A 16,767-nucleotide genomic window follows, 5' to 3' on the forward strand; every position below is an offset into this window, starting at 1 on the left:
GGTAGCTCACAGGTTTCCAGCCCCTGCTCTCTGGGTTGGGGCTTGTCCCTCTCCAAAGCAGAGGGTATTCTCCAGAACAAGAAAAGTTATAAAAAACCTGACCAAAATCTCCAAAAATCTCTCCCTCTCCCAAAACTGAGGCAGACTCTCTCAGACAGGGAACGTACTGTATGAAATCTCCAAGAAAAAATATCAGGTTGGGTTAGTGGGTCCAAACTCAGCAGGGTGAAAGGAAAAACAGCTCCTTACTCTTCAAGAGCCAACTCAAAATGACCACACTCTCGCTCTACCTTTAGATCCACCTTATGCCCTTGGGATAACCAATCACATTCAGCTCACTGGAGAGACTGAAAAGGGAATGGAAAATCCCACTACACTGTTACTAGTCTTGATGGTAAGGGACCTAGGGCCATCCGATGGCTAACTGAAGGGTCGGCCACAATGTATTACTTGCACACTCCACCGTTGGTGGTGAGTTACATAAAAACATTCATAATTAAAATAATATAAAACAACAATGACCAAAACCACCAACAAATTTACATAATCAGATGAATGTAAAATCATAAATACAGTTGTACTTAGAAGTTTACATATCCAGGCATGGATGTGAAGCATTTTAAGAAAACATGAGTGATCAGACAAAACGCATCTGTTATTTTAAATATGTTTCAAATTAAAACTATTAAGTATCACAGAATAGCACAATCATTAAACAAACCATAGCAATAAGGGAAATAATGTATTTATTTATTTATTTTATTTACAACTTTTTTTATACCGAAGTTCAGGTAACAGAATTACTTATCACTCCAGTTTACATTATAACAAGTAGAAAACAATGACAACATATGTCTTACAATGAACAAGGGAGTAAACAACTTGGATAATATAACATAACATAACTAGGAACAGTAGCAGTATGCACTATTAGAGCGAGACTAGCACATGGGGAGGGAATTAATAAAATAGTCCTGTTCAAAAGTTTACATACCTTTGAATGTTTGGGCTGATAATATACACTCAAGTTGACACACACAGGTTGAGATGGCAATGAAGGTTTGATTATAATTAGTGTCTATGTATAAATAGTCAATTAATTTCTTAGCTCTAGAAAAACCCTTGAACATTTCATCCAGGGCTGCACTGTCTTTGGTGGTTACTGAAGAATGGGGAAAGTAAAAGAACTATCAAAGGATCTGAGAGCAAAAGTAGTTCAACTATATAAATCAGGAAAAGGATATAAAAAGATATCCAAAGATTTGAAAATACCAATCAGTACTGTTCAAACTGATCAAGAAGTGGAAAAATATGGGTTTTGTTAATACCAAGGTAGACCAAGAAAAATTTCAGACATAATTACCAGGAAAATTTGTTGAGATGCAAAGAAAAACCGACAAGCAACTTCTGCTGAAATACAGGCTTCTCAGAAACAAAGTTGTGTCAGTGTTGCAGCATAAACAATAAGGAGATATTTTAACAAAAATGGGCTACATGGTAGAGCTGCCAGAAAAAAAGCCATTGCTGCACAAATGCCACAAAACAGCCCGTTTACATTACACTAAACAGCACCTAAAGAAGCCTCAAAACTTCTCCAACAAAATAATTTGGAGTGATGAGAATAAAATTGAACTTTATGGTCACAAAAATAAAAGCTATGATTGGAGAGGAGTCAAGTCCTATGAAGATAAGCACACCATCCCTACTGTGAAGCATGGCAGTGGATCGCTGCAGTTTTGGGGGGGAGGGGGGGTAGCTACAGTGGCACAAGGAATTTAGTCAAAATTGATGGCAGGATGAATGCAGCATCTAATCAGAAAATATTGGAGGAGAATTTCCATTCATCAGCCAGGAATCTGTGCTTTGGCTGCACTTGTACTTTCCAACATAACAATGATCCAAAATATAAGGCCAAGTCGACCCTTCAGTGACTGCAGCAGAAGAAAGTGAAGGTTGTTGAGTGACCATCTCAGTCTCCTGATCTCAACATCACTGAGTCACTTTGGGGGAACTCAATCATGCAGTTCGTGCTAGACAACCAAAGAATTTACAGGATCTGGAGGTTTTTTGCTAAGAGGAATGGGCAGCTTTACCACATGAGAAAATAAAGGGTCTCATTCACAACTATCACAAAAGACTGCAAGCTGTCATTGATGCAAAAGGAGGCAATACACGATATTAAGAGCTAAGGGTATGCAAACTTTTGAACAAGACCATTTTATTATTTCCCTTATTGCTATGGTTTGTTTAATAATTGTGCTATTCTTTAATGCATAATAGTTTAATTTCAAACACATTAAAAATAACAGATGTGGTTTGTCTGGTCACTCATGTTTTCTTAAAATGCTACTACACATTTTACAAATTCTGCCAGTTTATGTAAATTTATGAGGACAACTGTATCTATTTACAGCCCTGGGCATTCAAATGCCTGTAGAAATGTGTATTTAGCTATTTCTTAAAAAAAAACCAAAAACTTATGACGTGGCATAGAGTATAGTGAAGATGGGACCTGCAACTAAGAAAGCCCTCTCACGAGCTTCATCCAGATACACTAACTTGGGAGATGGCTCTTCCAAAAGGCTAAGACTACTTGTGAGAAAGCTGATATATTTTCAGAGCAGAATTGATACACAAAGGTGCCAGATTGTTTAATGCGTTATGTCTAATAATGGCCACTTTACATTTTACTTGCCATACAACTGGAAACCAGTGCAAAGACTTCAATTCCAGCTTCATGCAATCCACTAAATGACCGAGGTTCAGGGCAGCGCAGAAGGCAGAGCATTTGCCTTCCAGCTCCAGGACTGATCTCTCTCTTAACCTGGACTTCTGTATCACCCCTTCCCAGCTAACTCGTGGAGGAGGAAATGGAGAGTCGAACCCCATCACAGTTGCTGGTTTGAGGAACATGACTCGTAGAGCCCACAAAAGCTGAACAATATGGTGGCTCGGAGAGGAGAGAGCTTTGGGAGCTGCAGGCAAAAGAAGAAAACATTGAAGCAGGAGCAGTAGGGGCAGCCTCAAGGAGCTTCAGCCAGGAGGAAGCTTTGGCACAGGGGGGTGAGTGAAATGGTGACATCTTCTAACCCCCCCATTTCATAAATCAACCTCATGGTTCCCTACTTGGTGAAGCCAGATATCTTATTCTTTATTCTATTTGGATCAGAGTAGCTTCATTACATCACGCTATTTCTTCCTTAACTGTTTTGACCTCTCAATTTGGCCTGCAAATATAGGCTCAAGAGTCCAAGTTAGAAAGTCAGTTTCAGGAAATTGAAAGCAATTCTGGAAAGGTTAACCTTATCTTATCTTATCTTTAGTGAAAGATAAGATGGCTGTTAGTAGGAAGCTGGAAAACCTGGAGAACCTTACAAGGCATCTTAAGATAAGGCTGATAACATTTCCAAAAATGTCCACTGCATCTCTATTGGATTTATTTAAGAAATACTTGAATGGAATTTTGAAAATTCCAGAAAATTCTATTCTCTCACTCGATAAGGTTTATTATTTACCTGGAGAAAAGAAGGTGGAGAGAAAGAGATTCAATCAACTGGGGATAGTTTGGATTTTACTTCTTTCTTGGAAAGGTCAGCCAAGGAAGGAATTAAGAGAGCAACTTTATTGGTATCATTTGTTTTTGCTCAAGACAAGGATTCTATCCTGCACCTGTTTCCACAATTGGGGAATCTCTTCCTAGATGGGAAGATATGGATATACCCGGATGTATCCAGGAAAACCCAAGAACATAGGAAGACATTTTTGGAAATGAGACAAGAGATTTGGTCTTTAGGCAAGGATATTGTAATTCACTATCTTTATAAAATGTATTGTCAAAATTGAAAATGCATCATATATTTCTTAAATGCACACAATTATATTTTTTCCTAAATGAAAAAAACATGGTTGGTCTGAGTGGTCCTAGTAATTATTGATGACTGGTTGGTTTCTCTGGGTATACCCTTGGAATCATGAAGGGTTTGGCTTATTGTCAGTTTTCTTTTTCATTAGTGCAATCCTTTATAGTATTTTCAAAGAAGTCCCCCTATTTTATTTTTTTTTTGGTAGGCTATTGAGAAACCGATGCTTAAATATATTTGCTCTTTCTTCTGTGTATTTACTACAGCATCAGAATTCTTATTTGCTAATCTCAAGATATCTTGATGTAATGTTTAGAAATGTAATTTAAAAAAATATATAAAAAAGGAGAGCCATATTTTGTGATTTCTCTTCTAACCACAGTATAGTTTTCAGAGATTTTTTTTTTCAAAAAGTATAAATCACTAGACCCATCTACAAAAATATTCTACATGTACACATTGACTGGTTTGCTTACTGTATTCCACAGAGTGGCAGGTAGGGACCAGGATCTCCCAAGGACAATTTGGGAATGCTATGGCCAACTACCGGTCGATCATCAATTTTCTGCTAATCTGCCTCCTCCCTTCTTTCCCTGCAGTTGTGATGGCAAATATCCTCTCCTTAAGCTTTGCTAACTTTGTTAACTTTGCTGCCAGGATGGAGGAGGAGCATGCATCCACCTCCCTTTGGAAAGGTACTGCAGGCCACCTGGAGAAAGAGATATCCAAGGATGTTACCAGCCCTGAGTTTTTTCGCATGGAAGTGCTGAGTAGGGATGTGCATTCATTTCATCCATTTCCTATATAAGCATGTAATATAAAACGTATGAAACATATGAAACGACTGCACATCTAATTGACATGTAATGGGAAATGTATGAAACGAATTAAACGAATAAAACCAATGCATATCCCTAGTGCTGAGCATTAACTGCAAAGTGTCATGTTGTGATCATTGAGGGGTTGATTTGCAAAACGTTTAGGTGCCCAACTTTGTGAGTTAGGCTCCTAACTTGGCCCTTTTGAACATTTACTAGAGCTCCTAAATTTATGCTCCTATAAGTTGGGTGGCTATGAGGGTGGAGTTAGGGCAAGGGCAGAAAACATTTGTTGCTTAGCACTGATTTTCACACTATGCACTTAAATTAGGTCCCTAAATCTAAGCTATAGATAAATAGTTGGTTTAAATTTAGGATTCATAGAGGGTCATTTATCAAATCACATTAGATAAATAAATTGTGAGATGTGTATGCAAATTTTTGGAGGGAGAGAGAGAGAGCACGAGCCCCTCTAGTGAGGCACACAAATTAGTCAACTTTTTATACCACTGTAAGAGGGACCATTCTGAACTCGGGGTGAGGTTTTGGTGGTGGCCTAGGTTTTGTGGGGCAGATTTACATGCACAGTCAGAGATATGAACAGCACAGTAGGCATTAGTGAAGGTTTTATGTGATTTGGAATGACGACAGATACAGAAAGATGAGATTTGTATATTGTACTCTCAACCTAGTTTGATAACAGCTAGGCAGAGAGTGAATCAAGCTAGATCAAGAGTACATTGCACAAATCTCATCTTTGTGTACCTGTCATCACTGAAAATCATGCGTGGCTGGGCCCCTTTGAAAATTCGCACAGCACGCACAAGGCCCGGCCACACGCGTAAAACCCGGGATTTATGCACGCAGGCCTTTTAAAATCCGCTCCTTTAGCTCTTATCTGTAGCTGAACATTGGAGCCTAACTATAGAAGCACAGCTTTTTTTTTACTATCGGCCTCAGAGTGCTTGCTTAGCCCTATTCTATGACTAAGGAATGCTTCTGGCTGCTTCTGACCAGATAATGTAAATTATCTAAGGATATGCAAGGATTTTCAAAAGAATTTAAAATGCAATACAGTGAATTCCATAAAATGTCGAAACATTTATTCAGTTTGCAATGAATGAGATCTTTATGCATCCCATTAAGTAAATGTAAACATGAAAAGCAAATATTATGAAAGATTACCATTACAAAACACAGAAAAGGAATTTTTATAAAAAAAAAGAAAAAAAGAAAAAGAACATGGAAATCAGCAAATCTATAACCAGGAATGAACAGTAAAAAATTTCAGTCCGTGATCACCAAACGACCTACTTCAGGTTGTTTGTGCGCTTAGATTGACATTCTCTGCAAACATGGAAATACATCATTAATTCTTGTGCATTGAACACATTTATTAATGCATTTGTTTAATATGGACTGACGACGAACCCTTCCTTTTCTTAATACTCAACCTAAAGCATAGGCACAGAAGGTGGTGAATGCAGCAAACAGCCATACCCATGCTGGAACATGTTCATGACCAGGACCTACAAAAAAAAAACAAAACAGACAAAAGCTGAAAAAAAGAATATGATTCATCTTCTATACAGAGGCATATTTGTGTCAGAAATTTACAATTTTGTAGTTTCAGCATATAATTAGCAACACAGCAGTCCCTGCATTTCAGGACCAAGGCAGCATATGCTCAAAATAAAGGAAGATCAATTAAGACTGGATGGACCATATGGATCTTTAGTATCTGTCATCATTTACTATGTTACTATATAAATAATCATTCCAACATTCACGTGACTCGCACTGCATATTTAGAGAGTTAGCAATGACAGGACAGGACTGGAGGGAGAGAAGAAGCTGCCATGTTACGCTGGAAAGCGAGGATAGGTGCAACTTTGGCTGACAGCAGATGCCACTCACCGGCCCTTTTTCACTAATCAATCAAAACAACTTAACGAAAATTCTTCCAACTGTTGAACTGCCTGAAAGGAGCACTTCACATCGAAACAATGGATGTTTCTGTGGTGTCTTAAGGAGCAAACCTACAGGCCGATACAGTACAGTGCGCTCCGACGGAGCGCACTGTACTGTTAGCACTGTTAGCCCGCTCTTGGACGTGCGTTTTCCCTTACCTCTTATTCAGTAAGGGACGGAAAACGCGCGTCCAACCCACGGCACCTAATAGCGCCCTCAACATGCAAATGCATGTTGAGGGCCCTATTAGGTATGCGCGAGGGATACAGAAAGTAAAATGTGCAGCCAAGCCGCACATTTTACTTTAAGAAATTAGCGCCTACCCAAAGGTCGGCGCTAATTTCTTTCGGCACCGGGAAAGTGCACAAAAAAGCAGTAAAAACTGATTTTCTGTGCACCCTCCGACTTAATATCATAGCGATATTAAGTCGGAGGTCCCGAAGGGTGTAAAAAGTAAAAAAAGAAAAAAAAATTTAAATTGGGCCGGCAGCTGTCAGGCCGAAAACTGGATGCTCAATTTTGCTGGCGTCCGGTTTCCGAGCCTGTGGCTGTCAGCGGGTTCGAGAACCGACGGAGCATCGGCTGTCAAACCTGCTGACAGCCGCCGCTCCGGGTTAAAAGGAGGCGCTAGGGACGCGCTAGTGTCCCTAGCGCCTCCTTTTGCCCGTTTCTACCGCACCACCTCATTTACATACTGCATCGTGCGCACCAGCAAGTGGCCGGTGCGCACGCCGGGAGAGCGGGCGTTCGTCCGCTCTCCCACGTTTTTACTGAATCGGCCCGCTAGTTTGAAAACTGCCACTGCCCTCCCCTCCTCCCACCATAGGCAGTTAAAAGTCACCATGGTATATGCACCATGGAGCTCGCATCACCTGTACTTTGAAAAAGGAGGTTCCCCTTTGAAAATGAGCTTGCAGACCTATCAATACAAAGTCCCCATGGGCCTGCAAGCACTGCAGGCAGTATCAGAATTGCCCTCTTCTTGTATAAGATGGTCCACATGCAGGTCATAAGAGGTGCCACCAACATCAAGCATTATCTTGCTATAAAGCCGTCAGGAATGTTTTGTTTGTAGGCAGTTTATGAGAAAGAGAGAGAGAGAGAATATTGTTCTGCTTGAGATGTTTTGCATCCATCCGCATTTTTTTTTTTAGTTCATATTTTGAGGCTGTGGATTTTATTGGCTTATTTTTGATACATCATTGGCACCTTATAGATAAACTTATTATGCCTCAATAAATCTGTTAAAGGACAAGAGTCCAATTTGTCAGATGTATAATGGACTCTTGTATTTGAAAGCTTATGCCTCAATAAACCTATTAGTCTACAAGGTTGCAATTGACTAATACAGGGTGTCAGAGCCAGAGGAATGCTAGGGTGCATAGGAAAAAGTAGAACCAATACAAAAAAAGAGGATGATAATGCTTCTGCACAAGGTGTTGGTGAGACCTCAGTTGAGTCCAATGATGGAGGTTTTAAGTCCAAAAGGATATAGACAGAGGAGAAGCAGTCCAGAGAAGGGCTACCAAAATAGTTGCTGCTCCTCAAGCCCTATGAAATTGGATTTAATGACTTTAAATTTGTACACCATGAAGATGAAGAGAGGGGAAACATTCAAATACTGCACCTCCAGGAAATAAATCAATACATAAGAAATGAGTTTTTCAGTAGAAAGGAAGTTCTAGAACACGTCAGGATATGAGACTGAAAGGTGGTAGACTCTAAAGTAATATTAGATAATATTTCTTCTCAGAGAAGGTGGTAGATGCATGGTACAACCTTCTATTTGAGTTGGTAGAGGAAAAACAGTAACAATTAAAACAAAAAGCATTGGATAAGTGTAGAGGATCCTTAGCTGCAAAGAAGTGAATAGAAAGTCAGAGGACAACAGAGGACTATGACACTGTAAAAGGAAAGATTGTAAGTGAACAGATGAGCAGATATCAAACAAATCCATCATCTAGGATTCTTTCTTGGATGATAGAACCTTTTTAAGAAACCTTTTTAACTTTTCACACTATTGATTGTTTTCTAAAATTTCAATTCACTATAATAGAAATAAATTGTAATTGATATATGTAGTGTAATTACTGATCTGTTTTTCATCTGTTTTACTTGTTTTAAGTAATTTAGTGATGCATTTGATGCTTGTAATAAAAGGTCTGGATAAAAGCAACTTGGCTGAAGTAGATCAGGGTTTTTCTACTGACTCAGCTAAGTGAGCTGCTCCTTTAGCTCAGTAGTAGTGTCCTGATTTGAAACCAGAACGTTACACATTCAAATTCTGAGATTGTCAGTTTTAAAAATAGGCTGTGAGTTTCAAACCATCACAGTGCAATATGACCAAGTTGCTACTCAACCCAAAAAAAGACCAACTACTATTACTGCTCCTCCAGGGTGTAGGTAATTCAAATAGAGAAATTACCTTATAATTAAAGAACAAACTGAAATATTTTCTATAATTAACTATTGCCAGTCATTAAATATTGTAAATAATTACCTGAGGCAGTATAATGCCAGTCGTACAAAGACAGTATAAAGTAGTTAAGCAAAATTATCAAAAATCCAGAAAAAGTCAACACATTTGGAGCAATCCAAAGAGGCACTGTCTGTAAAACAAAACAAAAATGCAAAGAAGCACCTTTCATTATAAGAAACAATGTGGTTTTTTTTTCTTCCTAGTATTTTAGACATTAAAAAATATTTTACTGAATCCTTACTGTTAATAAAGTAGCTTTGAGATAAGGGGATCATTGAGGTGACTGTGTGCGACTGTCATGCAATGCCTGGATCATATGCGCTTGTTCTGCTGAAATGATGGACAGGAAGCTCCAGACGTATTCATTACAGAGCAGATATCAGTGCGGCTCAGTCCTCACTGACTAATGTTATCCATGAAAAGTCTGATGACAGAAGCTGTTTGACCAGCACAGAAACAGAATTAAAGCCTTATGGGCTGCAGGTCATGCCCCTCAAGTCATAGGCTGACACTTTGTCTCCCTGATCATTTTGGGTCACAAGCAGGCCCACACTGCTCGCTATCACATCATGCATTGGCAGTGATCTTGTGCTGGACTGCCTTAATCAGGCAACCAGCTTCTCAGACGAAGAGACAGCAATGCCAGGCTCCTGCAGGCATAGGCAGCAGTCATGAGATGGGGATGAATTATCTCGGAGTCCCTAGAGGAAGAGGTAGCAGCACCCAGTTATGGAAGTTTATTTTACCAAGTTTCAGTGGAAATAAGAAAGACAAATATGGATGAGATGGGTATTCAGGATAAGAGAAAAGAGACAGAGGATTAGAGAAATGTGAGAAAAGAGAGGAGAGGGAAGGGAAGAAGAAAGATAGAAACAGATGGAAGGAGAAGAAAGCAAAAGACAGTTTAGGGCAGTGGTTCTCAACCCTGTCCTGGGGACCCCCCCAGCCAGTCGGGTTTTCAGGATATGCACAATGAATATGCATGAGAGAAAATTTGCATGTTATGGAGGCAGTGTATGCAAATTTTCTCTCATGCATATTCATTGTGGATGTCCTGAAAACCCGACTGGCTGGGGGGGTCCCCAGGACAGGGTTGAGAACCACTGGTTTAGGGGGTGTAAAGGGAAGGTGTAAAAGGAAAAAAAATTAGGAACTCAGAAGGGAAAGTGAGATGAAGAGGTTAGGGCTGTTCAGCTTGGAGAAGAGACGGCTGAGGGGGGATATGATAGAGGTCTTTAAGATCATGAGAGGTCTTGAACGAGTAGATGTGACTCGGTTATTTATACTTTCGAATAATAGAAGGACTAGGGGGCATTCCATGAAGTTAGCAAGTAACACATTTAAGACTAATCGGAGAAAATTCTTTTTCACTCAACGCACAATAAAGCTCTAGAATTTGTTGCCAGAGAAGGTAGTTAGTGTAGTTAGTGTAGCTGGGTTCAAAAAAGGTTTGGATAAGTTCTTGGAGGAGAAGTCCATTAATGGCTATTAATCAATTATACTTAGGGAATAGCCACTGCTATTAATTGCATCAGTAGCATGGGTTCTTCTTAGTGTTTAGGTAATTGCCAGGTTCTTGTGGCCTGGTTTTTGGCCTCTGTTGGAAACAGGATGCTGGGCTTGATGGACCCTTGGTCTGTCCCAGCATGGCAATTTCTTATGTTCTTATGTTCTAAGGACAGAAGGCAAGATTAAAATGTGATGAAAGGGCATGGAAAGAGAAAAGAAAATATCCTTTATTGCAGGGAAAGACAAAGAGGAAAGGGAAACAGAATTTAGAGAATATTAAGTTAAAGAAAGATGACAGATCAGACACAAAATAATAGACTGACACACTTTTATTTTCTGATAAGAAATGCAAAGTCATTTCATAATCTTTATTACTTGAGAATGACCAGACCCATCTTCTCTAAACTTATCAAAATCACTGCATGCCAGCTCAGGTCAGTCATTTTTTACGTGATCCTTTTGGGGGCTTCCAATGACTGGAATTAAATTGCTTTGTAAATAAACTGGTAACACTCCATTCTGAAAATTCAATAACTCAAACTTGGCCTGAAAAAAACTTCAAGAGAATGTAAATTCCCTTTAACAAATAGCTGGGGGGAAAAAGTAGGACAAGTCAGAGAGGGAGAAAGTGAGTACAAAAGGTGGAGGGGAAGAAGAGAGCAGAGGAGTAGAAGAAACTAAGAGATGGAAAGACACAGAAGAGGATGGCATAAGGGAAGAGGAAGAATGTCACAGAGAACATGAAAGGGGATTGATGGACTTAAAGGAGAGAAAGAAAGATGGAGCAGAGAATAAAATCTAAACAATTATGAGAGATGTCAGATGAGATCCCCTCATATACCCACTAAAAATGTGAGTGGTTCCACGCCCTGCTCTCACTTAACAGGCACTGCCTGCATTGCATGCACATCTATCTCATGCATATCCTTTGGGGATATTCTGAAAACCAGACCTGTTTGTGGCTCTCGAGGTGTATGTGCTGAATTGCACGCACTGTTGAAAAATAACCCTGAAAGCTCAAATTCGGTAACAGTCTTTGATGACTAGCCCACAGCTAGATTTGCTAATGCGATTTTGTCTGAATCATCATTGTTATGTAAATCATATGGTGCCAGTGAAATGTTCTTGATGAGTAACAAGAACCTGTCCATGGCCTTTTGTCTACTAGAAACTAGGCTGCGCTGCCTCCATCCTATCATAAGATAGGCCATCTGCCAACAAAAAGACTCAAAGCAGCAGTTAGATGTAAAAAAAATTCATCTTAAACACTTGCAGGACTCCAAAGCTTTCTTTCACTGTATATGGAACAGCAGTCTCTTCTGGCAAAAATTGTTTTCCAATCAGAACCAACTTTCTACACATCCCACATCTGACTTACTGTAGTTTCAGGATACCCACATTGAATATGCATGAGATAATTTGCATATACTGATGCATGCAAATACCTCTTATGCATATTCATTATGGATATCCTGAAAATCTGACTGGCTGAGGGGTTACCAGGACAGGTCTAAGAAGCCTTGCCATACATAGTGCTATTCAGTAACTCTGCTTCCATTTATTTTGAAAAATATTGTGTTCTTTTGCCTTCTCTTCTAGACTGGTAGCACTTGTTTCTTGTGCTCATATCTAAAGTATGATTTTACAATTAGTATAAGACCGGTACCATACAAATTAGAAGTCAAACTAAGGTAATAAATATTTACTAGTAAAAGCAGGGCTGGCTTTAACTGTGAAAAGGAAAGGTCTGCAAGGTAGAGAGAGGAGAGAGACAGAGAGCGGAGGCCAGTTTTCTGGTCCCTGCCAAACGCTGGCCTCCCTGAAAGAAAACCTGCCGGCCACCTAGGGACCACCCTAGACCAAGAGAGGGGTTTCCCCAGCCTAATACTCACTGTTGGTCTTCCTCTGTGACCCAGGCAAGGGACCCCAGGCCAGCACAGACAAAATGTTTCATCCTAGACCCAGCCAGCTGAAACGTCAGTCAGTGGGAGGTTGCAGTGAGTAACATCCAAGGTAGAAAAGAAAAAAAAAATTGAAAAAACTGCCTTTGAAACTGAGAAGAGAATACTGTGGGGAAAGCCATGATTGTGAGACCCGCCCCTTCCCCCGACGTCATAGCAAATCGGAACCAGACCGTTGAAAGACACCAAGCCAGCAGGCGCCGTGCGTCGCACGCCGAAGGGGCGCGACAAAGGGGCACTCCCCTTTGTGCACCACTTAGTGTTAACCATTTCCTTGTTTTTATCTCCCTTGTTAACAATTTCCATGTTTATTATTGTTCAATGTATTGACAAAGGTAAAGCTTGATTTCCTGCATTTTTTGTTGGAATGTAAACCGATGTGATATGTAAAATCGAACACCGGAATATAAAAATAAATAAATAAATGCAGGGAGTTGTCACTGAGCTATGAGCACTTATGTATTAAGTGAGTGGGGGGAGCTAAACAACATTCCTCCTCCTGATCTACACTGGGAAGCCTTTTGAGTGTTCTGTGGTGGTGGGGGGGTGTTACGAGCACGCGCGGGCGCGGTCACCGTAAGCGGGTGGTGAGCCCTTGGGCCACGGCGAAAGCCAGGGAGGAGCCCCAGCCACACCGTGGGAGGTGAGCTGAGCAGGCATGGTGAGCCAGGCAGGCAGGAACAGAAGCAGGGAGTCCGACCCTCAGCCGGACCTGCACGCCCATGGTAGCCAACACGGGGAAGTTGACTAATGAACGGTCCTCCGACTGTTCCCGGCCCTTTCGGACCTGCCGCAGGGAACGGCAATGGGCAGCAGGCCGGACAGAGGCGAGGGCAGACAGAGTCCTTTACAGAAGACATCAGACGGGGGCTGAAACAGACGTCCAAGACAGGCTGAAGCAAGACACTGAAGACATCAGGGCAAGGGCTGAAGCAAGAAGGAAAGGTCCAGGCGAGCAGGAACTCCGATGCTGGGATACTCACATCCGAAGCCCCTTCGGCTGGCAGAAGCTCAAGAGCCCGTGGGACGAATCCCTCCTGTTGGCCACTCCAGGGCCCAACAGGACAGAAGGCTCAGGAACCAGACGAGGACAAAGGTCAAGGCAGAGGCACGAAGACATCAGGAACATCAGGCAGAGACAGGACAAGGCGCCATCAAGACACGGAGGACCTGGATCAGCTAGGTTACAGGCGACTGTAATGCTCAGATCCAAGGCAGAGACACGAAGACATCAGGAACATCAGGCAGAGACAGGACAAGGCGCCATCAAGACATGGAGGACCTGGATCAGCTAGGTTACAGGCGACTGTAGAGCCCGATCCAAGGCCCGTTGCAAGTGAACAGAAAGTCCTTAAATACTGGAGGTAGAAGGCAACTCCCTGGGAGGAGCTTGCCAGGACCGCCCACCGCTGGTCCTATAACTGGGGTAGAGAGCTGCGGGCCAGCCCCTAGGGAAACGGGCATGGCTGGAAACCAGGAAGTCCAAACGCAGAGGCATGCAAGCCACAGGCACAGCTAGGTCTCTCAGGCCCTGGAGCAAGTCCCGGATGGAACGTAGGCGAGGCCCTGGCTTCAGAGCGGCCTCTGGAGGAAGGTAAGAGACCTCCTGTAGCGCAGCAGCAGGGGGGATCGCAACAGGGGGGGGGGAGATTTCAGTTAATATTTTGAAGGTGGGGGTGGTGGGTTCAGCCTACTTTTACCCACTAATAAAAAAAATGATTGGGGGAGAGCAGGTGGGGGGATTCGCTGTGCTAAATTTTTAAATAGTTCTTAGTGGATGGGAGGGACCGTAGCTCAATCGCTCATATTTTGATTTTTTTTTTAACAATATTCAGTAAACCAGTGAGTGGCAACGTTTCTCAGATAACCTAACCAGTTAAGTCTCACCGAACACTAGGGATGTGAATCGTTTTTTGACGATTTAAAATATCGTCCGATATATTTTAAATCGTCAAAAATCGTTAGAAGCGCGATACAATAGGAATTCCCCCGATTTATCGTCAAAAATCGTTAATCGGGGGAAGGGGGAGGGGAAGGGGGAGGGCGGAAAAACCGGCACACTAAAACAACCCTAAAACCCACCCGACCCTTTAAAATAAATCCCCCACCCTCCCGAACCCCCCCAAAATGCCTTAAATTACCTGGGGTCCAGAGCGGGGGTCCCGGTGTGATCTTTTACTCTCAGGCCTGCGGTGCGTTGTAGAAATGGCGCCGGCGCTACCTTTGCCCTGTCATATGACAGGGCAAAGGTAGCGCCGGCGCCATTTTGTTTTTTGTCCCCCGATGTCAGGAGCGTAGGAGATCGCTCCCGGACCCCCGCTGGACCCCCAGGGACTTTTGGCCAGCTTGGGGGGGGCTCCTGACCCCCACAAGACTTGCCAAAAGTCCAGCGGGGGTCTGGGAGCGACCTCCTGCACTCGAATCGTTTTGCCGTACAAAACGACGTCAGGTGCGTAGGAGATCGCTCCCAGACCCCACTGGACCCCCAGGGACTTTTGGCCAGCTTGGGGGGCCTCCTGACCCCCACAAGACTTGCCAAAAGTCCAGCTGGTGTCCGGAACGACCTCCTGCAGTCGAATCGTGTTGCCGTACGGCCGGCGCCATTTTGCACAAAATGGCGCCGGCCATACGGCAAAACGGCCGGCGCCATTTTGTGCAAAATGGCGCCGGCCGTACGGCAACACGATTCAACTGCAGGAGGTCGTTCCGGACACCAGCTGGACTTTTGGCAAGTCTTGTGGGGGTCAGGAGGCCCCCCCAAGCTGGCCAAAAGTCCCTGGGGGTCCAGCGGGGGTCCGGGAATGACCTCCTGCAGTCAAATCGTGTTGCCGTACGGCCGGCGCCATTTTGTGCAAAATGGCGCCGGCCGTACGGCAACATGATTCGACTGCAGGAGGTCGTTCCGGACACCAGCTGGACTTTTGGCAAGTCTTGTGGGGGTCAGGAGGCCCCCCCAAGCTGGCCAAAAGTCCCTGGGGGCCCAGCGGGGGTCCAGGAGCGATCTCCTACGCTCCTGACGTCGGGGGACAAAAAACAAAATGGCGCCGGCGCTACCTTTGCCCTGTCATATGACAGGGCAAAGGTAGCGCCGGCGCCATTTCTACAACGCACCGCAGGCCCGAGAGTAAAAGATCACACCGGGACCCCGGCTCTGGACCCCAGGTAATTTAAGGCATTTTGGGGGGGTTCGGGAGGGTGGGGGATTTATTTTAAAGGGTCGGGTGGGTTTTAGGGATGTTTTAGTGTGCCGGTTTTCCCGCCCTCCCCCGATTTACGATTTACATGATATTTACAAAAACAAAACCGCGACGATCCGATTCCCTCCCCCCCCAGCCGAAATCGATCGTTAAGACGATCGATCACACGATTCACATCTCTACCGAACACATCGACTAAAGTTACTCCATTAACTTTTTTTTAATTTTATTTTTATTGCTAACATTTTCATAAATCCATTACATGCATCCAAAGAAATACCAAAAATCATGTACAAAACAAAACAGGACAGAATGAAAAGTATTTGAAAATTAGACTTAAAAAGGTCTCCACAATAAGGGGAGAAGATATTACAGGCCAGGTCTAACAGATTATTCACTCACTAATAGATCTACAAAAACAGCCATACTCAAAACAAGGGGGAAAAAAAATCTCCACTGCCACTATTATCCAGGGCTTTTCTCACACAGAGAACTCTTAAAATGCTCAGGATCATAGGAAAGCAAATGTTGCTTACCTGTAACAGGTGTTCTCACAGGACAGCAGGTTGTTAGTCCTCACATATGGGTGACATCACAGGATGGAGCCCAATCACGGAACACTTTTGTCAAAGTTTCTAGAACTTTGACTGGCACCTACTGGGCATGCCCAGCATGGCAGTAAACCTGCAGCCAGCAGGGGGTCCCCCTTCAGTCTTGTTTAAAGCTACAGGAAGTGCCAAAAATAAAATAAAAAAAATGTAACGAATCCAACACCGCGAGGTGGCGGGCAGGTTTCGTGAGGATTAACATCCTGCTGTCCTGTGAGAATACCTGTTACAGGTAAGCAACATTTGCTTTCTCACAGGACAAGCAGGATGGTAGTCCTCACACATGGGTGAGTATCGAGCTGAGGATGTCTGAGAAATGCACCAAATATACCCAAGATGTGCAATAGGCACAAGGAGTGGGGTG

At 42.8% G+C, this 16,767-nt stretch overlaps 1 protein-coding gene across 1 annotated transcript in view; it reads right to left on the bottom strand.

Moving 5' to 3' along the window:
* Positions 1-16,767, bottom strand: part of LOC115085338 (ethanolaminephosphotransferase 1-like) — a 195,156-nt gene that overhangs the window by 144,310 nt on the left and 34,079 nt on the right. The window contains exons 3-4 of the mRNA XM_029591240.1: positions 9,150-9,258; positions 6,133-6,207 (exon numbers count right to left, since the gene is read on the bottom strand). Coding sequence (XP_029447100.1) covers positions 6,133-6,207; positions 9,150-9,258 — 184 coding nt within the window. The remainder of the gene's footprint in view (positions 1-6,132; positions 6,208-9,149; positions 9,259-16,767) is intronic.

Source organism: Rhinatrema bivittatum, chromosome 2 (assembly GCF_901001135.1).
Source record: "Rhinatrema bivittatum chromosome 2, aRhiBiv1.1, whole genome shotgun sequence".
Lineage (NCBI taxonomy): Eukaryota > Metazoa > Chordata > Amphibia > Gymnophiona > Rhinatrematidae > Rhinatrema > Rhinatrema bivittatum.